The 27,149-nt window shown below is 42.3% G+C and overlaps 2 protein-coding genes across 2 annotated transcripts in view; one reads left to right on the top strand and one right to left on the bottom strand.

Moving 5' to 3' along the window:
• LOC148183746 (uncharacterized) overlaps nt 1-8,363 on the top strand; it is a 118,904-nt gene extending 110,541 nt beyond the window's left edge. Inside the window, 1 exon segment of the mRNA XM_088059703.1 lies at nt 8,271-8,363. Within this exon segment, the coding sequence (XP_087915829.1) occupies nt 8,271-8,363 (93 nt within the window).
• A 133-nt stretch (nt 8,364-8,496) lies between these two features.
• On the bottom strand, nt 8,497-9,763 carry LOC148183745 (uncharacterized). The gene is made up of 2 exons (XM_088059702.1): nt 9,226-9,763; nt 8,497-9,143 (listed from the first exon to the last, which is right to left on the bottom strand). Exons 1-2 carry the CDS (start codon nt 9,761-9,763, stop codon nt 8,497-8,499), a joined length of 1,185 nt encoding a protein of 394 aa, XP_087915828.1.
• Nucleotides 9,764-27,149: the final 17,386 nt, after the last annotated feature.

Genomic DNA, 27,149 nt, shown 5'->3' with positions numbered 1-27,149 from the left:
CTTGGTGAATGGTGCCTGCCTGGAATTTGGCCTCAGGACACAAAATCCCTATAAAAACCCCGGACAGTCTACCCTCCTTTGTGGATTTGGGAACACCTATACCTTTGGGTATAGACCCCTGTCCACCCAGCGCTGCGCTGTTTATTTTATTGTGGTTTTTCCTCATTGTTTATTTTTTATAAAAATTGTTTTATAATAAATTGTTCTTTTATTTAACCCAAATTTGCCGTTGCATTTATAACAGATTGGTGCCGTGACTCGGATCGGAGAAACTGCGGGGAATCTCACTGCCCAGGACGGGTACCCCCGCTGATTTTGGCGGCCTGGTGAGTTGAGAGCCCCCGTAGCTTGTTCCGACGTCCGAACCAAATTTAGGCTGAGATAAAAACCACAATAAAAAGGAAAAGGATCCGGATCGGAGAGCTCGGGAAGGCACGGAGCCTTCGGGAAGCCGCGGCTTGTTTTGCTCGTAAAACGTCTATTGTGCACAAAGACACCCACGCAGGAAAATAGCTGTAAGTACTGCTGGTTGAGTGGGCGATCGGGCGAGTGTGCGAGACGTGATCTGATCACGGGGCGAGTGTGGACTTCAAGGCCGCGTTTCCATCCTCCCGCGAGGGAATTGGCTGGCCGCGAAGGAAGTGATACAGAGTGAAAGCTTTTTTTCTCTCGACATACACTTGTAAAAACCTGAGGCCAAAGGGTGTCTCGGGGACTGATCGCAAGGAACTAAAAGGGGAAGGATACGTCCTGTCGAGCTCGGGAACTGGTAAACCCTTTTAGTTAACGGACCCAGGTAGAGGTCCAGAAGAGGATCAAAAGTACCGATTACAAGAGACCTCAGCTCAGCTCGCTGAAGGGTGAGTATCGGCAAATTTTGATTCCTAGAGTAAGTACACAACGCAGAAACGGATACCGACTCACGGAGAAGTCGAAGAAAGGTAAGAAAATATATTTGCGAAGTATGGGGCAGAAAAAGAGTAAGCTTCAAAGAAGAAGCACAGGGAAAAATTCCTCCGATCAGGGGAGGAATCACCAGACATCCCGCTGGAAAGTCCCTTGGGGTAGATGCTAAAACACTGGGAAGATTGTCCCCAGAGGAAGGGGAAATCAAAGGCAAAATTGATACATTATTGTATGGAGGTTTGGGGAGGACAGGAGTTGAGAAGTCATCTCACTTGGCCAGTGTTAGGCACATTTGAAAAATGGACGTGTAATAAGTTATTCTCCTATGTGGAGAACAAGGTCCCCTCAGATCCTGAGGAGAAGGAATATGCTAAGCTCTGGGTAAACGTCAGAGTAGGGCTATTCCCAATAAAACAAAAAGAAAAACGTGAGTCAAGAGCTGAGTCCTGGGAACCCCTCGATCACTTACCACCCCCATATCGTGGACCGGCGGGACCTTCCTCTGCAGATCAAGTGGTGCCTTCAGCACCCTTGGGCCCCCGAGACCAACCCACTGAGATACGTGTGTCTCAAGCGGGAGAGTCGGGGCCAGCAGCGATGCCGGCAGCCCTTCCCCTTTCCCCGCCTGTAAACACCGTAGCCACAGCAACCTCCTCGGAGGTTTCTCCTGCACAAGGCTGGGGATCACCCTATCCGTCCTTGCCGGTCCAGCCGCCACAACCGGGACCCTCCCATACAATGGAGGGGATCCCTCCCTTCAGCCGGGTGGCGGCAGAATTCCCACAATTGATAACGGGGAGGCAACCCACAATCACCAACTCCCCTCCCGCAAGTAGAACCCGTTTGAGAGCGAGAATGATGGATAATGAATGGGGAGAGAGTGAAGAGGGGCACCGGTTGTTCCCTCTTAGGGAAGTACCGACGGCCCCGGGAGTGATCAGTTTTGTGAATGTACCCCTTAACTCTGGAGATGTAAGGGCATTTAAAAAAGAGATGGGGCGGTTGTTGGATGACCGTTTTGGTGTGGCTGAGAGGTTAGATGAATTTTTAGGGAGTAGTATCTATACCTTTGACGATCTTATGGCAATCCTGAGATCATTGTTTAATCAGGAGGAAAGAGAGATGATTAAACAAGCTGGTATCAGAGACTGGGACAGACGCAATCCACAGGGGACGCCAGGTAACCAGAAATGGCCTAGTGTAAGCCCGAGCTGGAATGCACAGACGGAGGAAGGCAGACGGAACATGATGGATTTAAGGAGCATAATTGTACAAGGTATAAGAGAAGCGGTCCCTAGGGGCCAGAATATTAGCAAAGTTTTTAGAGAGTGTCAAGGAAAAGAGGAACCACCCACTGAATAGATCGAGAGATTACGGCGAAGTTTACAGATTTACTCTGGAACTGACCCGAACTCTCCTGTGGGGGAGGTTCTGTTAAAAACACAATTCGTTGCTAAATCTTGGGAAGACATTAGGAGAAAATTAGAAAAGATCGAGGGGTGGCAAGATAAAAGCCTCCAGGAGCTCCTAAGGGAAGCTCAAAAAGTATACATGAGGAGAGAAGATGAGAAGCAGAAATTGCAAGCTAAGGTTTTAGTAACTGCAGTGAAAGAGGTCCAGAAACAAGAGCAGATGCAGGGTAAGTTTAAAACACTACCTGGAAAAGGTCGAGGTTCTCACCGGGCATCCCCGGCCCCACGGAGAGAACCCCCCGAATGCTACTACTGTAAACAGGTAGGACACGTTCAGCGGAATTGTAAACAAAGAATAAAAGATGAGAAAATTTTTCAGGAAGATTAGGGGTGTCAGGGGCTCTTTAATTTGGGGACCGGAACATCCAAGGAGCCCTTGATAAAATTAAAAGTGAGACCCCAACGACAAGAGGTAAGTTTTCTTGTGGATACTGGGGCAGAGAGAAGTACCCTGCAGAAATTGCCATACGGATGTGTGGCTAGCAGAGAAAAAGTTTTTGTAATCGGTGCAAAGGGAGACCCCTTTGAAGTGCCTGTAATAAAAGATGTGGAAATAGAATCTGAAAATAAAATTTGCTTAGGGAATTTACTATTAGTGGAAGAAGCAGATTACAATTTGTTGGGAAGGGACATGATTGTCGCTTTAAGAATTAATATCATGATTAAAAATCCTGAATTAGTGGTGAAAATATTTAAGTTGACTCCTAAAGATGAGGAGAAAATAAACCCTGAAGTATGGCATTCAAAAGGAGAGGTAGGAAAGCTAGATATCAAACCTATCAAAATAGAAATTGAGAACTCTGAGGACCCTATAAGGGTTAAACAATATCCCATCCCGATGGAGGGGAGAAGGGGGTTGAAACAAATAATTGATGACCTCCTAAAAGGGGGTACTTTAGAACCTTGCATGTCTCAACACAACACCCCCATCCTGGCTGTAAAGAAGACGGATGGCAGCTTCTGATTGGTCCAGGACCTACGAGCGGTAAACGCTAAGACCCGGACTAGATTCCCGGTGGTGGCCAACCCCTATACTTTACTAAATAGACTCTCACCAGAAGATGTGTGGTATAGTGTGATTGATTTGAAAGATGCTTTTTGGACTTGCCCTCTGGATGAAAGGAGTAGAGATTATTTTGCATTTCAGTGGGAGGACCCAGATACAAACCGTAAGCAACAGCTAAGGTGGACGGTCCTCCCCCAGGGGTTCGTGGAGTCTCTGAACCTTTTCGGACAAGCTTTAGAACAAATGTTAACCCAATTTGCTCTTGAGGACAGGACAAAGCTTTTGCAGTATGTAGATGACTTGCTAATAGCTGGACCGACTGAAGAGAGCGTGAGGAAAAGCACGATTGCCTTGTTAAACTTTCTAGGAAAGAAAGGTTTGAAAGTCTCAAAATCCAAGCTGCAATTCACAGAGCCTGAAATAAAATACCTCGGACATTGGATATCTCAAGGGAAAAAATTGGACCCGGAGAGGGTAGCAGGCATCCTTGCATTGCCTGCCCCAAAAACAAAAAGGCAAATTAGACAAATTCTAGGGCTCTTGGGATATTGCAGGCAGTGGATTGAGGGTTTCAGTGAAAAAGTGAAGTTTTTGTATGAAAGATTAAACACTGACAGGCTGAAGTGGACTGAACAGGATGAGTCTAATTTCCAGAAATTAAAAACTGTTCTTATGACTACCCCGGTACTAACTCTACCAGATACGAATAAAGAATTCCAGTTGTTTGTGGATGTGAGTAGACAAACAGCACAGGGAGTCCTGACTCAGGAATGGGCAGACAAAAGGAAGCCTATAGGCTTCAAAGATCTTAGATCCAATCAGTCGGGGTTGGCCTACGTGTTTACAAGCAATTGTAGCAGTGGCTCTGTTAGTGGGAGAAGCGAAGAAAATAACTTTTCCTCCCCTGGTAGTTTACACTCCCCACGACGTGAGAAACATATTGCAGCAAAAAGCAGAGAAGTGGCTGACTGATTCCAGGCTTCTAAAATATGAAGCCATCTTAATCAGCTCACCTGGTTTGAAATTGAAAACCACTTCTGCACAAAATCCTGCTCAGTTTCTATTCAGAAAAATTAGTACATTATTGTTCTGAGATCATAGAGCTGCAGACCAGATAAGTTACATCAACGCAAACTGTGATTGTTTTCCATTTATACATTTTAAATGTGCTTATTGTAAACAAATTTGAGTAACCCACTGTTGGGGAGAGTACAAGTCTAAGGGATTGTGTACCGATTGTCTGACTAAAGAACAGGAGCTGACTAGCCGTTTCTTAATACTTGTCACCCGGGCGGGGTTTTTAGAACTTGACTCTCCTGAGTGGTACCTGCTTTTTCAAAAGGGGATTAGAGGTAAACTAGACTCCAAGGCAGAAACTTTAGAAATTGAGTGCCGAAAGACAGTCAAGGTACCGTGCAGGACAGACAAGATTAAGTCGTCTCGGTGGGCTGCTTTCAAGAGAAAGTACGCCATTAGGACTACAAGGGCCCCTGAAGAATATCCTTGCTGCCGAGAAGATGGTAATCCCCGCCGTATATTTCTATACGGGCGAAGGGCAAGGCAGAGGGATACACCGGTGGGGAATCCTGACTGTCCTGAGTCTAGCCGTGTGCTTGGCCGAAAGAATGATTCCCAAGGTACCTCCGGGGGAGCGTCTCCTGGGGAAGTGTGAGCAGTGTCGGACTGCCACAGATACCAGACGAATAATTGACTGTCCTCTGGAACGACAAAAGGGGTTTTGTTTGTCTAACGGCACTCAGTATAATCTTTGTGAATTAAAGGGGGAGGTCTGGTGTTACCACTCAGGGGCAAGTTTTAAGGACGGGCAGTCTAAGACTCCTATGAGAAGAAAAACCAAAGCTACCCACTTCAAGTATAAGAGAGAAGTGGGAATGCTTCCTCCAATTCCAATCTGCAGCCAATGTAACAAAACTGTCTGAATAGGAGGAAAAAGACAATCCACCTTTTTAGCATATTATAAAATCAACCCTTTGTGTTACAATAAAGCAAACTTAAAAATGTGTACCATAGGGGGGAAAGTGTATTGGGAAGGTAAAAATTTAAAACATGAAGAAAAAGCCTCTTTTAATAATGAACCGATAATTCTTGATTTGTTAAAAAGTGATGATGACCGAGTATGTTTGCAATTCGACCAAGTGTTCTGCTTCTCCAGAGATGAGGAAAGGATGGACCCTGAAAACAAAATAAACATAACCTGTCACAAGAATATTGTGAAAATTCGTTAACAGACTGGGAAGAAAATGAATGTGAGTGAAAATTATAGTCCTTCCCCCGTAGAATTAGATAAAATAACACGAATTTTTAATGTGATGGATTATTAGGCGGGGGACTGTGATAAATGAACTTATAAAAATTCATAGAGATCTAAATAAATATATTTGTAGCGATAATAATATAAAATATAAAGTACAGTGTGGCCCACAAGTCCTTCCCAGATCTAGTCGCGAATTCCCACTCAAGAGATAACGATCCTAGCCGGCGCCCATCAACGGAAAAGAATGAACAGGACATGGGCCATCAGGCTGACAGGGAAGGGCTCGGACGAGATACTCATCACCGGACCTGAACACCCCGCCTTGCAGGCCACTGTTGGAGAAGCAATCAGGCAGACAAAGGGACAAAAAAGTCCAGCCGAGATATCCATCAGCTCCAACCCGGATCCAACCATCCCATCCAGATGGCCTGAACCAAAATGAAATCAAGGAACACTCAGAACTTCTTTACATATGAGGAGACTCTGCCCGGATGTCTATTTGACTCTATTCTCCAACGCCAGGAAATCAATTCATCCAACAATCAAGGACCCTTGGTGAATGGTGCCTGCCTGGAATTTGGCCTCAGGACACAAAATCCCTATAAAAACCCCGGACAGTCTACCCTCCTTTGTGGATTTGGGAACACCTATACCTTTGGGTATAGACCCCTGTCCACCCAGCGCTGCGCTGTTTATTTTATTGTGGTTTTTCCTCATTGTTTATTTTTTATAAAAATTGTTTTATAATAAATTGTTCTTTTATTTAACCCAAATTTGCCTTTGCATTTATAACACAACTGTACTTTGCTTAGTGGGCAGCTGCAGGTTGCCTCTGGATTCACTTCAGGTTGTTAGTGTTCAGGAACACATAATCACGAATGTTTATATGAAGGTGCTTTATTAAAGAGCTCTGGGTGTCAGGGGTACACAAACCCAAATCTGACCCGACTTGGTTTTGAGCTGAACATATTTCATACTCTATCGTTATATAACGTATATATTAATTATTAAACTTACATTGTTCTATTGTATGCATTGATTTTACCCAAGCATGGATTTCTCATGATCCCACTCAAACTCCTAACATTGTTCCTCATGTTCTTTAAACAATAATTATATCTAATCACATCTAACAATTGTATCATTTATCATATACTGATTACACAGGTGCAGTTTCACATGATCTTAGCAAGCATGAGGCCTAACATTTCCCAGGGCTTACTTTTAACACTTTTCCCAGGGCTTGCCAAGCCTAACTTTCTTTCTAACCCCCCGAATTTTCTATGATTTTAAAATTTTTTACTATCAAGGTGAGCTCCTGCAAAGGCCAGGGGCACTTCCTGGGGTGGTCTGGTGCAGTGGCACAGAATTTTTTTCAGTCCATTCACTCAAAAAAGAAAAAAAAATCAATTGTAGCAATAAAGAACTTGCATGTGGGGCCCTAGAGAATGGTACTGTAAGATGGTGTACCGCACCTTATCCTTAATTTCAAGGAGTGGTTGTGAATTTTGGACCATGCCCCCTGAGTTCTTGTTAAAATATATAAAAATTTCATGCTGATATTCTTTCTAAGGAAATATGGGTGCTTTTCCAGAATATGCTATCCTATTGCAAGCAACATTATTTCATTACTTAATTATTTACTTAATGAATCAACATACATTAACATACATACAGTAACAACTCCAAACAAAATCTGGATTTATCCAGTGGTAGGAATATGGTTTGCTCTTGTCTATATTCCTTCTACCTGCTTCTAAGGTATATCAGATATATTCAACTTCTTGGAACAGCTCTTTTAAGCCAGATGGGTTGTTAGATTCAGTTTCCTTTGGCTACAGCAGATGATTCTTGCCTGCTTGATATCTCCTTTTAATTTAGATTTCTTGGTTTTTTTTGTAAAATGGGATGACAGAATATAGGCCAGTGGAAGATTTAGTTTTTGAAACTGTCTCAAGCTGTTCCCTCTCTCACTGTGCCTACCAAAGAACCCAGACCAGTATGGGATGGAAGGGACCTTAAAGGTCATTTCATTCTAACCCCTGTGCCATGGCAGAGACACCTTCAACCAGACCAGGCTGCTCCAAGCCCTATCCAACCTGGCCTTGAATACTCCTTACAGAGACCCCGTCAAAGGGAGATATGTCCTAAAGAGGCTGGGAGAGGGGGCATGGCTAGGACAGCTGACCTGAACTGGCTGGAGGGATATTCTGTACCACAGAAAATCCTTCCCAATATAGAAAATGTGGGGAGCAGGCCAAGGGGGACCAGTGACAGGGTGAGAGAACCAGCCAGGATGCTCTGCAGAGAGGGTTGGTCCTTTTAGAGATGAGAAATTGCCCTGTGGCAAATGAGAAATACCTATGGCAGCACTCAGGGCATTTCAGATCCCAAACAGAACCATCCCACAATGTTCCATCTCATCCACTCCCTGCCAAGGAAAGGTTCCCCTGCTTGGGGTAGCTCCTTCTTTCCCTGCCCTCTGGCAGCCAAACCAAGTGGGAAGCTTAGCACGTGCCCAGCACCGTACTCCCTGCTCCTGGTGACTCTGTCGTGCCTGTCCTGCTGCTTGATGCTCTGAGGACTCTGACCAGTATTGTTTCCCCCACAGATGCCCAGCACCCAGAACAATGTCCCCATAGCCATCCTCTTTGTCACCTACGCCAGCCCAGTGGGACCTACATGGGGCCCCCTCCCACTGTGAATATGAACCCTGGCAGAGAGAGGAGATGCAAAACAAGCCTTTAATGACTAAATGGGAATGAGGAGTGTAGGAGAGGGCTGGGGGTCTGGATGTAGGTCACTGGCTCAGATTGTCTTCTGGCCTTGGTGCTGCATCACTGCCGTCGTCTTTTTCTTGCTGGCTGGGCCATGGTCCTGCGGGAAGGTCTCTTAGCTCGTGGGGGTGCTGGCTGGCGCATAGCTCTTGGCCTGGCTGCTGCCAGCTGTCCTGTTTTTGGGGGCACAGGGATAGTGATGATGCCTGTTGGCTGCATCTGCAGTGCCTCCTCCTCCATCTGCACTGTGTGAGATGACTGAGGCTGGGAGGCAGTGGGTGGGCTGGCAGAGGGGATCAGGTTGGGGATGGCAGGGATGGTATCCTGGCTATTCCTTTGCTGCACCTCCACCACCGGCTTCTTGGGATGGTCATCTTCCAGCAGGAATTCACAGAATTCAATGAACTCATCAAAGTCCTCAGCTGTCAGGCTGGGGACATTGGCGGCCAAGATGGTGTCCTCATTGTCCCCTTGCTGTGCCAACTCCACTTGATTGTCAAGGCAGCCACTGTCCTCCAGGTACTCAGAGAGTTCTTCCAGGAGAGCATCCAAGGTGGAGCTGTTGGGGCTGTCAAGGGCAGTGTCCTCACTCACTGCAGTGTCAGGCCAGGCAAATAGATATGTGTCTGTGCTGTCCCCTGCCTGCTCAGGAATGGCCTCTGTGGTGGCAGCTGATCGGTCTCCAGGGAGATCTGTGGTCATCACTTCTGAAAATGGAACCCCAAGAGATTGAAGCTTTCCTCAGCTTGTCTGCTGGTGCGTGGGCTTTTGCCAGCCCTCAGAATTTACCTTCGGGCTCCATCGTAGTTGTGCCAGCTGGTAGAGCCAGGGCAGGTTGATTGTGGATGTGGAATACATTAGAGCCTATGGGGTAAAGGGCCTCTTCTTGGACCACAGCTCTTGGCTGGTAGGGCAGCAGTGTCCCCATCACCACCTGCTGTACCCAGCCATAGGCAGTGGGACAGAGAGCAGCCCCAAGGGGCAGCTGCACCAGCTGGGGAAGATGCACCACAGAGGGAAGATGCACCACCTGCCCCAGGGTCCCTGGGACCCCCTGCCTGGTGGTGACTGGGACCAGCTGGTGGGAGCCTGTGTGGAGCTGGACAGGCCCAGAGGACAGTGGCAGCCTGGGGACAGAAGGCAGCTCCCAGGCAGCTCCCAGGGCAGAGAAGCTCACGCCAGGCACCTTCACCACTGTCACCTGGAGAGGGAACCTCTCTGTTGGGGGAAGCAGAGAGTGGTGATGGGGTGAGATAGTGGTAGGCACAGCCAGCTGTGGGTACCTGGAGGGCAAAAGCCCCAGGAGGAGTGCTGCTGTACCTGCCATGATGCTTGGGCAGCCTGGGGGTTGCCTGGGACAAACACCACTTGGGGGTTCTGTCGCCAAGGCAACTGCTGGGGCAAACAGTGTTCTGGGGGTTCCATTGCCATGGTTATTGTTCCCACCAATACCTGCTGCAGCCAGTATGGTGATGGAATGAGATTACTCCCTCATTAGTGCCCACAGCCTCCAGCCTGATGGTGACAGGAGGAGATGTGAGTGTGCCCTGGGATGGTGAAGAGCCCCCTCTTCCCTGACAGGCCTGTCCCCATGGCCAGAACCAAAGCTGCTGTCAGCTCCAGAACAGCCTCCCGGGAATGCCCTGTTGTTCCCAAAGGGAACCATTTCCCATGGAACAGCCCAGGCTTTCCCAGGCCTCCTCTGGGCCTGGTACAGGGAAAGCTACTCCTTCCCCATTCACCTGCTAGGGATCCATTGGCTGTTCTGGCAGTTGCCAAGTTCCAATTCTGCATCCAAGGCAGTTGGAGAGCCTCTTCCCTGGCCCAGCTGGGGCCCCACAGCCTGGTCACCCCAAACACCAATGAGGCACATCAGGCCTCACTCCTGCTCCACAGCTACTGCTTGGGAATGTGGGAATGGGTCCAGGTCCACTGAGAGCAGTCAGGAGCTTCCAAATCAATCCCTCCTTCCCCTCCTGGGGTTCATATGCAGCTGGGCAGGGGTTGACACAAGGCTGGGCTTGCTCTTAAAATGATCCTAAAGAGGATTTTCCTGTGGGATCAGCTATCAGTATGGAATTGGTGGAGGGTACTGAGAGGAATGTTACCCAGATCCAAACTCATTTCTGTCCAGTTTTCAGAGCTGCTAAACACAATTTTTCCTGAAGTAAAACATAGGCTTTGGTGGTCAATTGCTCTGAAGACAACCACAGAACTGGTAACAGCTCTAATTATGTCCTAGGTTGCTGCTGTCAGAAATTAGGCTTAAAGTAGTGTGGAAAGGCATTTCAACATCTTCTTTCTGCAAACTTTTGATAAAAATGCTGTGGTATATTATGATAAAGTAAGTTCTGTTTTATTTGTGTCTTAACTTCTTACCTTTAATGAAATTAATTTTTAAATGGATCTCAAGGTTTAAATCACTCAAAGTGTAATTCTTCACGGCCAGAATATAGTAGGTTTTGGTCTGATCTGCCACTTTAAAAAATGGAGGATGAGCTGTAAAATACCTTGGGAGGTATAGATAATTTTGATTTTGCTGTTCTGGATGGTGCATTGGATAAATCCTGCAGTGGTTTGGTGCAGAAACCCAAGGTCAGATTTCTGCTCTACCTCTAAACTCACAAGATGGTTTGATGTTTTATTTCATGACAATAAAAGAGTTTTGTCTATTTGTTGGGGTGTGTTCTAGTGGGGTTTTAAAATTTATTTTTAGTTAAATTCTTTATTACTCCTAAATCTTGCACCTTTATAAAGTGACTGCAGTACACTGGTCTAGCTGCATGTGCCAGCTGTCAGGGCAGAGGCCATGCAGTGGCTGGAGTGCCTGGTGTGAGGATTGCTGGCCTCGTGGGAGCTCTGGGATTTGTGTGATTGGTATGGGCCATGGTGGGGAGCTACTCTCAAGTCCTGCCTTTGGGTGCTGCAATGGCTACTAAGTACTTCCTGTGTCTGAGGGCTTCCTGCCCCTGGTGTCTGGAGAGAACTGCCAGTATTCTTGGTGTGCATGGCAGGGCAAGGGCTGAAGTTGCTGCAGCCCAGCAGCATCTGAGAGCAGCAGATCTCACCACAAGCTGCTGCAGTCTGGACAGCACCAGAACTGAATTCTTTGAAAATTATGGTGACCACATCTTCTTAATAGTTAATAGCCATCTGTGCTTAATGGCTAATAAGTGTCAAAACTTAGCTACTGAACACTTGCCAAGTATACAGAAAAAACAAAGAGAACATTTTGGAGTAGGTTCTGTGCAGCCGTGGGTCTGCAGGTTTCTTAAGTTTTATTTTCTTGGCTTTTGATTGTGTTGTTTTTTTTCTTACTGCCAAAGTTCTGTAAAAAGGGTCTGGAGCACAAACCTTATGACTAACAGCTGAGGGAGCTAGGGGAGCTCAGCCTGGAGAAAAGGAGAGGCTCAGGGAGGACCTTCTGGCTCTGAACAAATCTCTGACAGGAGAGAGCAGCTGGAGGGGTCAGGCTCTGCTCCCAAGAAACCAGGACAGGACAAGGGGAAATGGCCTCAAGCTGTGCCAGGGGAGGCTCAGGTTGAAGATTAGGGATTTTTTTCTTGTGATGAGGGTTGTAAATCATTTGCATGGGCTGCCCGTGGCAGTGATGGAGTCATCATACCTGAAAGTGTGCCAAAAAATGTGTGGATGTGGCACTTAGAGACATGGTGAGATAGTGAAAATGATGGTGCTGGTTGATGGTTTGCCTTGATGACCTGAAAGGTCTTTTCCAGCCTTAAGGATTCTGTGATAATTCTAAAAAATATTCAGTGCTATCACAGTACCAAAGCAATGTTTGGATAGTTTATTCTTGGAAACACTTCTTTTGATTTGTGGAGGTGAGGAGTGGCAAGTGCTCAAACATCTTTGAAACCTAAATCTGGCAGTTTGAATATCATTAGAAATTACTCTGATTTTCCAATATTTCATAATAAATTCACTGGATTTCATAACTGACAATAGTATAAAAGTCCATTATGAAAACAACCTTGTAGGAATCCTTATATATTGTTTGACTGAGTTGCACATCAAAATTCATAACTGTGTCAAAAACATAACTGTAAACCACAGAACTTACTCTGACATCAGGTAATGAGCAAAAATACATCCAAATGCCATAAACTTTTTCTGGGAATGAAAAAAAAGGCTGCCTGCTGAATTTTGCAAAGATCATCTTTGATGATGATGAACTCACAGTGATATTTTGTATGTGTATGAAATATTGGGCTTTAGGATATTGTTTCCTATTATTTCCTATTTCACAACAATGATATAAAAGCTGTGTTTGAAGAGCTTCAAGTTTTGGAGGAAAAGTAATGTTAAATTGTAAAACCAGTTGATAAGGAAATTGTGAAAATTTTTAACATCAGACCCTACAAGATTATATTTATATTGAGTTTATAACTTAGGATTTAGGAATGTGAGTATGGTATAATTTTTCTTTCCTACCTAGATCTCTGCTTTATCTTTCAATTCCCATGTTGGAATTGTTTAGGAGCCTCTAAAAAATTGCACAGCATCCTGCTAAAAACTGAGGTTCTGGGTCAACTTCAGGAAAAGATTTGGATGTGAAGCTGCAAAATAGATTGAATAAATGAAAATCTCTTCAAAAGAACAAAATGAATACTCAGTCAAACAGGCAGCAGGAAGTGGTGTTTAGCAGCACATCTTCAAGTCTGGCAAATTAAATATTTTATCCTTTTTTTCTTCTTGCCTCTAAGGAGGCTTTATTCTTCCTCTTTGTTTCCCTTCTCAGATTCTTCTCTTCCTAAAACTTAGCTTTTTCATGTCAGTGTTAAAGGCTCTTTGTAACAGCTCTGATTGCACATTGTGTGCCAGATCATCTCTGTAACATAAGGCAAACAATTCTAAATAGCACAGAACACTGGTGTGTAGCACCTTGTCTAACATGAGTGGCCTTTGCTGTGTTGTGGGGATTTAAAGTTTTGTACACTTGTAACAGTTAGCAGAGCAAGGCCCTATGTAAAAACATTCACAAACAGAAAAGGGATTAAAGTTATTTGGCAGAGATAATATTGTGCATTGTTTGCAGATAGCTTCTTACAAGGAAAGAAGTAAGTGACTTAAAGTTACAGCCTTCAGGCTTGCCTGCTTCTTCTGAAAAGATAAATGTGGGAAATGAAAAAATAGAAACTTCCACAGATACTGAAGGGTGTGACTTGGAGCCTTGGAAAGAACTTGTGTTAATGTGATGGTGAAGATACACAGACATTGAGTGGAGAAATTGTAGGCTTATGTTCCTATAGCTGCAAGTAAGAATATGCCTTAAGTATGAAATTGTATTGAGTAAGATGGTGAAGGGTTTTGAACTGTAATAGTGTGATTTTATAGAATGAGCTAGGAATATAAAGGTTATAATAAGAAGCATGTGTGTATGTGACCTAGTAGTCTACTGGATAAAAGGCAGATGCAATGTGGCAGAACTTAGCAAAGGTGATAGGTGATTAAATAAAAACAAACTCTGTGTCAACTGTCCATTGGACCAAAATGTTATATACTGTTGTGTAACAAGGAGATCATGATTACCTTTGAGCTATGGCTGACTTGTTGCTCCTCAAAATCACATGCCTCAAGACTGATGTGTTATCTGATAGATTTGAGCAATAATTGTCTTAATAGCTCCAGTAATCCCATCCCCTGTTATTCACCTCAACAATAAATACTGTTGTGGTTCACTCAGCTGCAGATAGTTTTTTACTTGGTTAATAAACTGAAGTGTATCCAAAACTCTGATTGAAAGAACAAGCAAGCCAACCCCTCTCCCCAGCCGCTCCCAAACCCAAACCCAAATAAATGAAGAGATTCATGAACAGTTGCCAAGAAACCATTTATAATTTTTTATTTATATTTATATTGTGATTTCTGCAAATATTTTGATTATGGAGGTGCCTGGATACTAGTTTTCTAAATGTAAATATTATGCCTTCATTAGGCACATTAAACATTTTGCTCCAAACACTCAGATTAAGCATTTCAATGTGCTTTTCTAATTGCATTAAAAAGAAAAAGATCAAGCTGTAAATGCCTGAGTCAGTTCTGTGCATACCCACACATGTAGCTCTCATTAGTGTCAGAATTAAGTGTAGAGGAAAAGAGAATTAGACCTGGGATACACCTTATTAAAATGTGTGTAGGTGTTTAAACTTAAATCTGTACTGGTTAGTGGAGAAATGCCCGAAGAATAGTGTCTGGTGCAGATCCAAGGCACAATAATAATTTCCCAAACTCGCCATGTGTGGGATTCATCCTACTTCCCTTCAGACATGTTCATGGGAGGCTGAACAAGTAGCTTTCATTCTCCATTTTCCCTTTGGGATGTCTCTGCCCAGGAACTGGAGCAGCAGGACACTGGCACAGGTGGTATCACCTTGGCAGCTTTGGGCTGGTGAATTCACTTTCTAGTCAGGGGCATTACTCCTTGCCCAGACTGAGACTAGGTTTGCCTGAATATTGTTCAGTGTCTCCCTGTTAAATCTGTGCTCAGGTGCTGACTGTGCATTGTAGTAGGGGAAAGACAGCACCCACTTACATTCAGAAGCTACAATGAAGGCCCTCAGAGGCAAAGATGTGCTTCATCTCCCACTTCAGTGAAATTTGAGAACCCAGAATTGTTGCTGGGCCTGTGCTGGTGGTGTAATCTTGTGAATGTAGTGGGTCATAGATCATGTGTCTTCTGTATTATCTCTTCAAGTGGGGCTTTTGAATCCTCACTAAATTCTTTAAAAACAAGTAATAAAACTTTTTAGACAGGATTAGTTTTGCAAATTAAAAATCAGGGGTTTTGTCTGTCAGAGTAAGACTTGCTGCAGATACTGAGCTGAGTGAGCCAGCTAAAGAACAGGAAGAAGCCTCTAACAGGACTGAGATCTGCACCAAGAACTTTGGTTATTGGAAAAAAATAATTACACCTTACCAAAGTAGTTGGAATTTGTCACACAAGAAAATAACCAATTCAGAAAGAAGCTAAAGAAATGTAGATTTTTACAAGGAATCCAGATTTTCTCCTTTTCACAAGGAGTCCAGGATGCTGTCTGTCTTCCTCAGACTTGTTGTAACTGAAGTAGAAGCTCACAGATGACACCCAAAGCTCTTCAGCAAACATGGAATATATATCCCAGTATCTTGACAAAGTCGTGCAGAGTGCAAAGGGTGAGCAAAATGCCTGACTCAGCTCGATATTAGAACTTGCAAAAAGTGCAGGAAAAGAGTTGTGCTGTTCCAGAAATGGCTGGAAGGAACAGGCCATCAGCTGGATATTTGGGGGTATTTTTTGTTGCTATTTATTATCTAGGCTGCTCCTGCCATTTACAAGGCTTCTAAAGCACTGGTAGTATCTGCACAGGAAGAAAAGAGTGTGGTGAGAAGAGAAATATGTGGAGCTTCCAGCTGGTAAACTCAGCTTTGGGGCAGGAAGGGACCTTTCAGCAGAACAGAAGGCAATGGCTGAAAATCTGAGTTCCCTGAGAGAGGCTTCTTAACTGAAGACTAGGACATTAAGAGTAGCAGTTGGATGTGTTAAGTTTAACTGTTTCATGAACTAAGCAGGAGAACCAGCCAAATGGATTTATTGCCTTGATTTAGTGGAATAGAAAAGAAAGGATCTTTTTGCTTTCAAAAAAAGAAGGGGAAATAAAGATAGAAAAAACAACACTTCTTCCTGCCTGCCAGGGAAGAAATCTAGAAGAATGTTGAGGACAACAATTTCTGGGTCAAGGATTTGGCAAATACTCTTAGGAAAATGAAACAAGCCTTTATTTATGTTCAGTATCTGAATAGCCAGGCTGGAGTGTTAGCAATATCTGTTAGGCTTTGTCCAGCACTTGTGTGTATCTCCAAATCACACCAGTCATCTTACAGCGGAAATCTAGAAATGCTAGTATATAAGGAGGCTGAACACAGAGTTGGGGAAAAGAGTAGGAACAAAGAAATTGATGGATGAATCCAGTTTGTCAAGGGAAGAATTACTATTATGGAGCAAAAGAGTGAATGAAACAAAAGCTGGAAAACTAACAAAAGAGCTGCGATATAAGATATTGCAGGTGCTTTCACGTTAATAAGCTTATTCAGTAGTTAAGAAGGTGACCAAAAGTTGTTTACTTGGTAAATGGAGTAGCATTTGTCTAGTGCAGGTTTGAGTCCTGCTCTGTGAACCTCTGGAAATGTAAAATACCATGACAGAGTTTTCTAAGAAACCAGGAATCTTCATTCAAGAAACATCAGTCCTGAAGGCAAAAGAATGAAAACCTGCTCAAAGCACAGGTTGACAGATGCTGGGATAGATCCAGGCAAAGTTTTACCTACACTTCCTATATCACAGAAGTATATCAGTATCTGCCCCTGCCAGTGGCAGGCTTAGCAAGAACCTTTGTTCTAACCTGGCTCTGCATCCACCCCAGCAGAATATCAGGATAGCCTGGAATGATGTAATTACCAACACTTGTGTCTTGGTGCAGAATGTTCCAGAGGAACAGAGGTTTAATCCAGCTTTGCCACCTGGTTCAGCTGATGTGTGGAATCCATGTGGTTTGTACGCTGTGTAATGAGTTAGGAGTGATGGCTGTGGCTCATTCCAAAGAAGCTGACAGAAATAGTATGTGGAAATCCATCTCCTTTGGAATGGCACTAGAATGATATCTCATTCTAATTGTGCAAACATTGACACCTTGCCTTAAGTATTTAAGACTGTCAATGTCAGGTCTGTGGTGTGGGAGCTGAGGACTGCTCTGCTCTGCCCAGAGCTTGGGCCAGGCTGGAGAGATGAGGTGGTGCTGATAATTAGTTTCAGTGAAAAGGGTTCTGAATTCTCCACTAGATTATGAAATGGAAGTGTAATTATTAGTCCTTTCCTGTATTGGAAAACCAAATTAGAGCAATTTTCAATATACAGGATTATTACAGGTCGTTATAGGCAGGATCTTTTGTTAAAGAAAATGTTAGAAAAGAGATATTAACATCATGTAAGGACTGTGACCTCCTCCCCTCCATTCTTCGGCTTGTTTGGAGGTGCACTTTAATCAGATTCAAAAGACAGAGAATAAAGGAAGATTAAAATACACTGTCATAGAACAATGCAAAGTTCACAGTTTTATTAAGTGGAGCTAGTACAAAATCTGGATATTTCCAGTTTCATATTAAAAAATATTTTGAAATCTTAGGTGGATATAAACAGCATCTAACTTTTCGTTTTGGACTTTGCTGAGGTACCATAAACTGCTGCTGTCTCCTCCATTCTTTGCTTTTCACATCACTATGCAAATGATGGAATTAGCAACCTATTAACTTGCTGCCTTTCAAATGTAATTAATTATTCTGTTTTGGTACTCTAGTGTTTCATGCTGGTGCTTTAAATAGTAGTGGACACATTTTGTGTTGTTTCCCTGTATGTCATTAACATTTAATCTAACTGCAAGTACATGTAGAACTGACATTTATTTGCCATGGCCAGTTTAAACTGTCTCTAGCCCCACTGTTTCGTTTATTAACAAGTGACTAAAATAATCTTTTAAAAAATACATAAACCAGTAAAGATTACTCTTAGCAAAGTCTCCCATGAGCTTTGACTAGGAAATTGTTATGTATAAAGCAACCCATCAAATCATATTTGTTTTTGCTTTAGTTTAAAGTGCAGTTGAGTGATGCAGTGGATATTAAATCCATTGATGTATGCTTTACATTTTATCATAACCAAAGTGGTCCATGCAAGACTAGGTTTATTTGAATTAAAGCCTAAGAATTATAGTATTAATTTAAATGCAATACTGTCTATTAGGGAAAAAAACTCAGAGACACCCTAATGTTTTCTCATTCTTTCTATGTAGTTAATTTAATGCCTAATAAAATTATATGTTTTTCTAATTTTTACAAATAGCAATTTATGATTTAGGCCCTATGTTTGCTCTCTGTGCTGAAGCAAGACTGGAAATGGATCCCTGGAAGTAGAAGATGAGGTTTTCTATAATTTTAAAATGCTTTAAAACACCAGTTTATTTGTTTATTTTCTTAGTAACCTGCTGAGTCAGCTGTCTTTAAATTAACTTAGTAAAATAAGTGACTGTGATTTGCTGAAGGCTGATGTTTGGGAACGCGGGACTCGATGCTTGTGAGTGCTGTCAAGCAGAACTTGTGACCCCAGCTGGTTTATGCAGCCTGGGTTCCGCTGGGCTCATGGGGACTGAGGATCTTTGGGGCTCAGCAAGGACAAAGAAGGAGCAGGACTTGCCAGTGTCATGGCTGGCAGATATCTGTGGTGGGTCAAACCTCTGCCGTGCTCCAAGGGACTGAATTCCAAGCACAAGTACTGCCAGGGTAAGGCTTTGGTCCCAGGACTGTCCCAAGCATTTATGCCGAAGAACCAAGTTTTTGGTGGCTCCATAGCCAGACCAGCTTGCACACACATGGCTCCTTGTATAAACAACTCAAATTCCAAGGAATGTCTCATTCTGTCCTGGAAATATGTGTTTTTCAGAACACTGTGCAGGAGATACTGCATTGCAGCTTTGAACATGGTCACAGGAGAGGAGGGTAAATACAGACAAAGGTAATTCTATTTTTTTAACCTTGTGGGCTGATCAGCAATTCTGTTTCCTTTTCAGTTATTTAGCAGTTACCTGTGAAATCAGAATGGCTGGAGAAACTGCTGTGGAATCAAGGTTTGTGCATCAATTTTGTAAACTATTTTAAGCAGAGTAACCTGCTGCATATTTCAGCATTCCCACATGCTGGTTTTAAATTCTTTTGCCTCTGTTTTAACAGTAACAACTTTTCTGAGAATGGAATTAAGCAGTTTTTGGCAAAAATGTAGTAAGGGATTCTCTTCACCCGTCCTCCCAGTTTGTTTTCTGAGAAATTTCCCTGTTAATCATGGCACAAGAGAATAGGATTTACCCTTAATAAAAATCAGATTAATTTCCCAGTTATGTTGGTATCTTCATCACAGATTTAATTTATTCTTTTTCCTTCAAAAACAAAAGAACCATGCTTTTCTTTCAAAATAAACTGACAAAATAGCTTTGTATAAATAGAAAGGGCATTTAAAGCTGTTAATTTAAGCTTACACAGCAAAAGAGAGATGAATCCATCTAATCTTTTGGCAATTAAAAATGAATGTTACATTAATTAGAAAAATGTCTCGAATTAATTATTCTGAATTAGAAATAGTAATCTGTACTAAAGTATTCCTTTAAAAATGTATGTATGTGGGAACTGAACCAGCTGGAATAGATCATACCTTGGACTGGGTTCCTGACATGGAGGGAATAAACCTGAGACCACGGGAGGTGGGATACTGAAAGGATAAAATTAGGATGCTACTGGGATCATTCCGTAATAGATCACGTCCCTGGTCTGTGTTTGTGGTTGGACCCCCTGCCCTCAGGTACCCCTATTTATTGCTAGATTACCCACACTTCTGGGTCTTTGAATGCAGCCCCTTGGACCATGCAGTCCCAGTACTTCATCGTACCCATCCTGATTCATTCCACACGCTGGACGATCGAACTGGACAAGAGGTCTCAGAACCCCATTGAGACATATGTATTTTTTATTACTTAATATTATTGTATTTTTAATAGACTGCATTCTAAAAAAATAAAAAAAAAAAATCCAAGTACATAATTTCTGGGAGAATTGAAACATTGCTCTTTATTCCCATTTCTCTGTTACAGAATATCTGAGGAATTGTGAGGTGGATTGTGCATTATTTGCCCTGGTTTCAGACACTGAATTTTGGTTATTTCTCCATCCCTGGATTTTGGTCCATTCTGAAGGTTGTATCCAACAGGAGGTAGCAGCTGTTAGGTTAATTCACAAATGCTAGCAGGATGTGCGCAACCAAGAAATCTGGGAAAGGGAGGTAATTTCCCTATATCTAATAGTGTCAGGATTTTGGTATCTGCTAAGTTCAACTCAATGTGGAAATAACACATTAGCTTGACTAAATCTCCTGACTAAGACCTTTACTAAAAAATTATATGATAAAAATAACATGAGTAAATTGGGAATTTCTGCACATATTTCAGGAAGGGAGAAATACAGCCATTTAATATATTGTGACCTTTAAGAAATACAAAATACAGCTTGCGTCAGCACTGCTGTTCTTCTGAACCTTAGATTCAGCCCTTTTTTTTAATTTATGGATGAGGGCCCTGGGGACACCCCAGAGTTCCCCTTTTGAGTGTCTCTGGGTGCCCAGAACAGGGTTTAGGGCCAGCTGAAGAGGGAAGGCTGTGCCCAGGTGCTGCTTGGGAATAGGCCTCAGTATTGTCACTGTCATAATTTATAACTGTGGATGGATCTCTCCAGTGTCCAATTCGTTGTTAGCCTAGTTGTACATCTGCCTTCCCCCCTGTTGGGGGTTAGGTGTCCTTCTTTAAGTTCTTTTAGTTACCTGTGGAATTTTTACCCATTAGTTGTGGAGAAAACCTAACTGTGGGTACTTGGTGGATGCTTGAAGAACACAAAGAGTTCGGCTATGCCCAGGATGGGAAGGGGGCAGGAAAAGGGGAGGGCGGAGACATTTTGGCAACTTCTTCAGCTTCAGAGAAGGACACTTTGGGTGTGGAGCTGTTGCTGTGGAGAGAAGGGAATTTCGCCATCACCCAGACGGGGCTGCTGCTTCTCCTTCTTCCCTCCTTGTTGGTGGCCTCGCACCCTCTGTCCTGCCGGGACGTGTGGCAGTGCCAGGCACCGCCGCGGAGCTGCTGATACACCTCAGCCACTGGCCCGGGATCTCAGCTCATCCCTGCTGTTCCAGCCAGCTGTTCCTCAGAGCCCTGCAGGAGCACCAGGACTGCCCGCCCAAGGGGGTTTGTGAAACAAAGCCTCTCCTCCATCCCTTCCCGTCTCAGCCAAGAAAGCTGTCACGGGGTCCCTGTTTCTGTTTTCTTGCTAATGCTGTAGTTATTGTTGTTTGTTTGCGTTGTTATACTGGTAAAGAACTGTTATTCCTATCCCCACATCTCTGCCTGAGAGCCCCTTGATTTCAGAATTATCATAATTCGGAGGGAGAGGTTCTACATTCTCATTTCAGGGGAGGCTCTTGCCCTCCCTAGCAGACATATGTCTTCCAAAACCAAGACACCCCCACCATGTTGTGACAGAGATTTTATTATTTTAATTGTGTGGTATGAAAAAGTATCTAATTTTATTTTTGGTCCTGGTGGTTACAGTGGGTGTCTTAGAGCTCTTGTATCTTGAGAAATAGCAAATAATGATTTCCTGTTCCTCTTTTGTCCGCTACCATAATTTTATTGGTCTTTACAGTATTCCTCATTGTCTTCCTTCATGCTACAGGTTCAAAATTTATGTAGCTGCTCTAAGACCTACAGTTGTGCCATTCCTGTCCATGTGGGCTGTCTCTACCTTATTTCCTTTATAACCCTTTCTCAGTCTGCTCTGAACATGGCAGCAATGCTAACCTCATACCTCTCCCTGCAGTGCCAAAAAGGATATGTTTCTCCAAGGTCTCCTCAGTGGAACGGGGTCATTTTTGCTCAGACAAACAGCAAGCTTGCTACAAAAGGAGCTTTCCAATTTACCAAAAAACTTGTAGGCCAATGTTACCAAATGGCTCCAGCTGGCAGAAAATAGTCTTTCCTGGACTAAACTATCCAGTTGTAAGTGATTTTTTTTTCTTTTGTGATCCAAATAGATTGAGAGGAGGGACTACTAAACTCAGACAGAGATACCTAATGTTGAGGAAAAATAGGTTTATGTGAATTATTTTGGGGGAGGGCCTCTCATTTGCTAATGTTGAGGGCCAGAATTGAAAATCTGCTCATTAAATATAAGTGGGGCCAAATTTTCTGCTTTGAGGAGAATGTTGCAACCAGCAGCATGTCTTCTCTGATCCTTGGGAACAGAAAGAAGAGGGAGCTGACTCCCAATTCTCAGTGATATTTGATAAAACTTTTTCCTAGGACAGTTTATTGAGGTTGATCTAGTCCATTAAAGTTTCATTCTATTCTTGTCCATCTTTTTAAAACCCAATCCCTATACTAACATTCACAATTCAAAGATCAAAATTTTCAGGAGGTAATCCTATTTGACTTCTGATAATCCCATGTTGAGGCACAGGATGCAGTAAGGCTTATAAGAAAGTGGCATGGAACACTACATTTACTTTCTGGGATTATGTGCAATATACTCTTAGAGTATGGGCATTACAGTGGGAAGCCTTTAATGTTGAACAGCCCTTGTAAGAACAGTTTGCAGATCTGAAATTAGATTTTCTGGAAAATAACCACATAAAAGCTTATTTCAATATCACCGTTCTCTCAAAAATGGAGTGAAAAAAGGAAATTTCTCCCCCTTCTGTATTTCAAGTCAAATGATAAGTCACAAAGAACTTAATTAGCAGCAGTACATGTGAGACAGGGACCATAGGCTCAATTTCCATAATTTCCAGACAGCATTATCTATATGGACAGAGGCAACATCATACTCTTTAGGGGAGCTGGAGCATAAAACAAGGCAAGAAATTTTCTCCTTTTATTCCTACTCCAAGGTCTATTGATCTTCCTCTAATCTCTATAACATAATTTAATTTAAAAATATATATGTTTTACTCACTTCCTATGCTACCTAAGAAACAAGTGAGTTAAATAGCATATTTTTTTAATTAAAAGTTTAATTTGGTGGACTGGCTTGATGCTGTGTTGAGTCCCAGCAACAGTTCAGGGCAGTTGTGTCATTCATGGGCAGGTGTGTGCCCATGCAAAGAGCCGAATAAATTCCTTGGGATTGGCAGATGTGTGGGTCAGACTTCTGAACTCTCAGTTCATACAGAAACTTCTTTGTGTTAAACCATTGAGCCTTAAATGCTGCACAGAACTTGCAGTGAGATGGAAAAGACTCCTCAGGCCACAATGTGAACTCAATGAGACTTTTAAAAGTCTCCCTATTTAGATGAAAAATATTTTGAGATTTCAGTAATCTGATATTGCTGTAAATTTGCCAAGAGCTGCTGTAATCTCTTATTCTAATGACACATAATCAATTTTCTGTGTAATGCAGAAAAGCAGAATTATTGAGGTGTAAATGTTCATTATTTATAAACAGCTCAGTGAGTCACAAACATGTTCTCTTGCTTATTTAACATACTTTTTCACCTTACTGACTGCTGATCCCTCATCCAGTCTCTCCTGGCTAGTGATTAGGGAAAGAAGAAAGAATCAGGAGTCACAACATCCCATTTCTTTAGTGTTTTCTAACTTACGTGGTCTCAGTCAGCATTTCTGTCCTGATGGGCATTTGTCCCCTGTCATCTTCCTCTGAATTTAGTTGTGTCTGTCATATATCGTAATAACATTTAATTAAAGCCTGATGGGCATTTACTTGCTGAACTTCTTATACTTTCCAACAAATGACCTTTTTCCTGTCTTCTTTCTCTACTCTGTTGAGTTGTGATTTTCAAAATAATTCCTGTGGGTATTTAATTTAGATACTGACCATATCTGTGCTTGCATCCTGACAGGGGAGACTTCATAGGAACATTCTAAACACTCATATTTTCTTAAGTCATGGACTCTGATAATTTGTGGCCCAGTGACTTTCTGAACCAGAGGCAACAGTCTGATACCTATTGTTAAAAACAAGATTCACTTAATAAATTATAAAAAGTTTAATGTAAACAAAAAGACAATTAGGAGACAAAGGAAATAAAGCAAAGGGTTAAAACGGCCGGGTGCCCTGGCGGGTTGCCAGGAACACACATGGTATCTTGGGAACACTCTTTTTATCCCCTCCTGCTGTGAGGGTTTGATGCATATTCAAACTTTTTCAAGAAGTATTTAGCATGTCTCCACCCTGGTTCCGCCTATTTAGAACATGATCTGTTTGATTTCTATTTTTGCTGTTCAGCACTATTTTTGCTGGTCATCATCATTCTTGCTGATGAGCATTATTTTGAGTTTGGTTTCCTTTCTTCTGCAAATGGTCAGTGTTGATAACAGTCTGGGCCCCTCATCCTTCCTTTGAGAGCAGCTGGGCTTCATATCTTTCCCCCCTGTCAACGTCCTGGTACCGGCTTTTTGATAACAGTTTGCTCTCCATTTCCTGCTGCTGATAATAGCCTGCTTTCCACTGTCCTTCTGTTGGAAACAGCTTGGTCCTCCCATTGTCTTGCCTGTTGGAGTTTCCTTGCTGGTACTTAGGAGATTCCTTTAAGCTTAAAACTTGTTAGCAAGAAAAAAAGTACATACATAGCTAAAAAGTATTTAACATATAATATTCATCTTAATACTTGCTAAAGCCAATATCACAATATAGATTTATAACACTATGAATCCTTGGATGGATTTTTTTTGCATGACTGTAACCTTTGTAAAAGGTTCATGGTCCTGAGGTAAGGACCCAGTCACCTGGTGTGCAATGAACATGTATTTCCTTTTGTTTCTTCTGAACTGTAGCTTAACTGGGTACCTACCTCTTCCTTCTTACATTGGAAGAGGCTGTGATCAGTAATTCCCTCATATTCTCCATGGTAATTACAGTTTCTCAAATGTAATTACAGACAACTGTAGAGTTGGACTTTTCAGTTTGAATATTGTTGGATTTACCTAATTTCCAGAAGTTTATTTTTTAGAGACCTGTTCTCTAAAACTTGCAATTTGTAAAAGCCGGGAATTACATATGCTTTAAAGGAAAGCAGCTATGTATCTCAAAGTAGGAAACATGGATGATTTGTGATGTTTCAGAAATAAGCACCCAGTTATTTAGTACAAATCTGTAAAACAGCTTAATGAGTGAAGAAAAATGCCGTTATGCAATTTGTAAGTCATATGTGTCCATTCCTTTTATGTTAGTGTTACTGAATGAATTTCTGACAATGTTAGTCTTTATAATGATTATCCTTTTTTTCGAAACATCAGATAAAATGGAAAAAATCTCTTTTTGATTGCAATTTTGGCCTCTCAAGTTGCTGATATGTATGAATTATTTTTTATTTAGTAAAGAGTCCTTTGAAATGTGAGCTATTTGGCATATTCTCACTTCAAAATTTGCATTCACTTCCCTAGTTATTGCACTCAGGATGATGTTTATGCTTTCTGATTTCAAATGTAGTTTCTAGTTAACTTCATTGTTCCAATTACTAGCTCTTTGTCACATATTCAAATCTAAAAGTTGTCAGGGAAGAGAAAAGGGATGACTGGAAGCTGACTAATGATTCATGCTGGTTCCAAAATCTCTATTTTGTCCATTTTTTCATTACTTATTCGGTAAAAATGACTAGGCAAGATAAAAGTATAATCTTTTTTCATGAGTATTAATTTATCTGATAGGGTTTTGCAGCTCATCTCCTTAAAATATTTTACTTATGGCCTATTTATCACTTTTTTTTGTTTGTTTCTGCTGTATTTTCAGGTTTGTATTCACTTTCTAATAAAACTTTCTCTGTGTTCCCCAGAAAAACATAGGGAAAAAGTGGACTTTATGGCTTTTCAAAATGGTAAAATCTTCGCAATCTGAAATGTGAGCCATCAGCTGAACAATATTTTGCTCTTATAAAATGGGGAAAAAAAGACTATTACTCTGCATTTTTTTCGTATTTCTGTTCTCTTAAGTGTGGGCATTCATTATAACTGGCCAGCCACAGCTTTTTTTTTTTTTTTTTTTTTTTTTCCTGTTTTTTTTTAAGTGGAACATGTTTTGGTTTCTATGTTCTTCCTTCATAAAACCCCTACCCTACTCTTTGGTGTACCCCTGATTTCAGAAGCAGTATTTGGGAACGGCAGAGTGCAAAGCTGACACAGAAATGGGGAGCTTATTGGAGTTTTCTAGAAAAAGCATCCCTTGAAGTGTTACCCCTCTCTCACCGGCTGCATATGCAGAGCCTGTCACTTGATATCAACACAGTGCTCCTTGGAATAAACAAGTGTATGCTTACTGGGGTGGGTTAATACTGGCTTTGGCACCTTCTCTGTTGAGTTCTTAACTGGTCACGATGTTTCTGCAGCATCTTGTAATTGATAGCACAATTTATAGAGTACATTATACCAATTATAAGAAATTATATTTTTCTTTGATCAAATAAAGTTCACTGCATATAATTCAGAAGCTGCAAAAATTCCATTCCACTGCTAAACCACTAAAGCTTGGTGTAGAATGATCTTTAGTAATTTATTTTTAGATATTTTTTTCCCTTCAGCTGGTCAATTGATGGAAAAATGATGGCATAAAAGAGAGTTATAATTATTGTGTAATAAAATGGCTTTAAATTGTGGGATTTAAAAAGTGGCGGTTGTACTAACAATCAGAAAATAGCAAGGGCTGAGGGCAGTGAGGAGAACCAGGATAAGAATGAAGAAGACTCCTGACAGAGAGTGGATAACCAGGCTGGCACTTTGCTCTGGAGAGGTGCTGGGAAGAGCTGTCAATGCTGTCATACTGAGTGTCCCCCAGGAGCAGAACAGGCTTAGTGTCCTTGAGTCCTGCTCTTGTCGATGGGAGCAGGATCTCTTGCTGTTCTGCACTCTCTGCTCAGGGACCAGGGTGGTTTGGCCACCTGTGCATTCACAAAAGTGAAAATGAGCTGTGCTGGTGTTAAGTGCCTCCCATTCTTCAGGGGGCCTCTGACTGGATTTTGGGAAGGGCTCTGTGCATTGGGGATGGCCCTGGGTGTCAGTTTTTATTCCTGCCAAGAAAGATACTCACATTTTCCATTTTTCTGTTTGGGTTTCTTCTCGTCTGTC

This window comes from Pseudopodoces humilis, chromosome 9 (assembly GCF_049639895.1).
Source record: "Pseudopodoces humilis isolate 2021_Gansu_Grassland_sample_001 chromosome 9, ASM4963989v1, whole genome shotgun sequence".
Taxonomy (NCBI): domain Eukaryota; kingdom Metazoa; phylum Chordata; class Aves; order Passeriformes; family Paridae; genus Pseudopodoces; species Pseudopodoces humilis.
This window is presented reverse-complemented; position numbering and strand designations above follow the sequence as displayed.

What these genes read in the sequence shown, in the direction of transcription:
- LOC148183745 (XM_088059702.1), bottom strand. Translation starts at nt 9,763, where the DNA reads ATGGCAGGTACAGCAGCACTCCTCCTGGGGCTTTTGCCCTCCAGGTAC. An exon ending in AACTACGATGGAGCCCGAAG is followed by an intron (nt 9,144 to 9,225) that starts GTAAATTCTGAG and finishes TTCCATTTTCAG; the next exon opens with AAGTGATGACCACAGATCTC.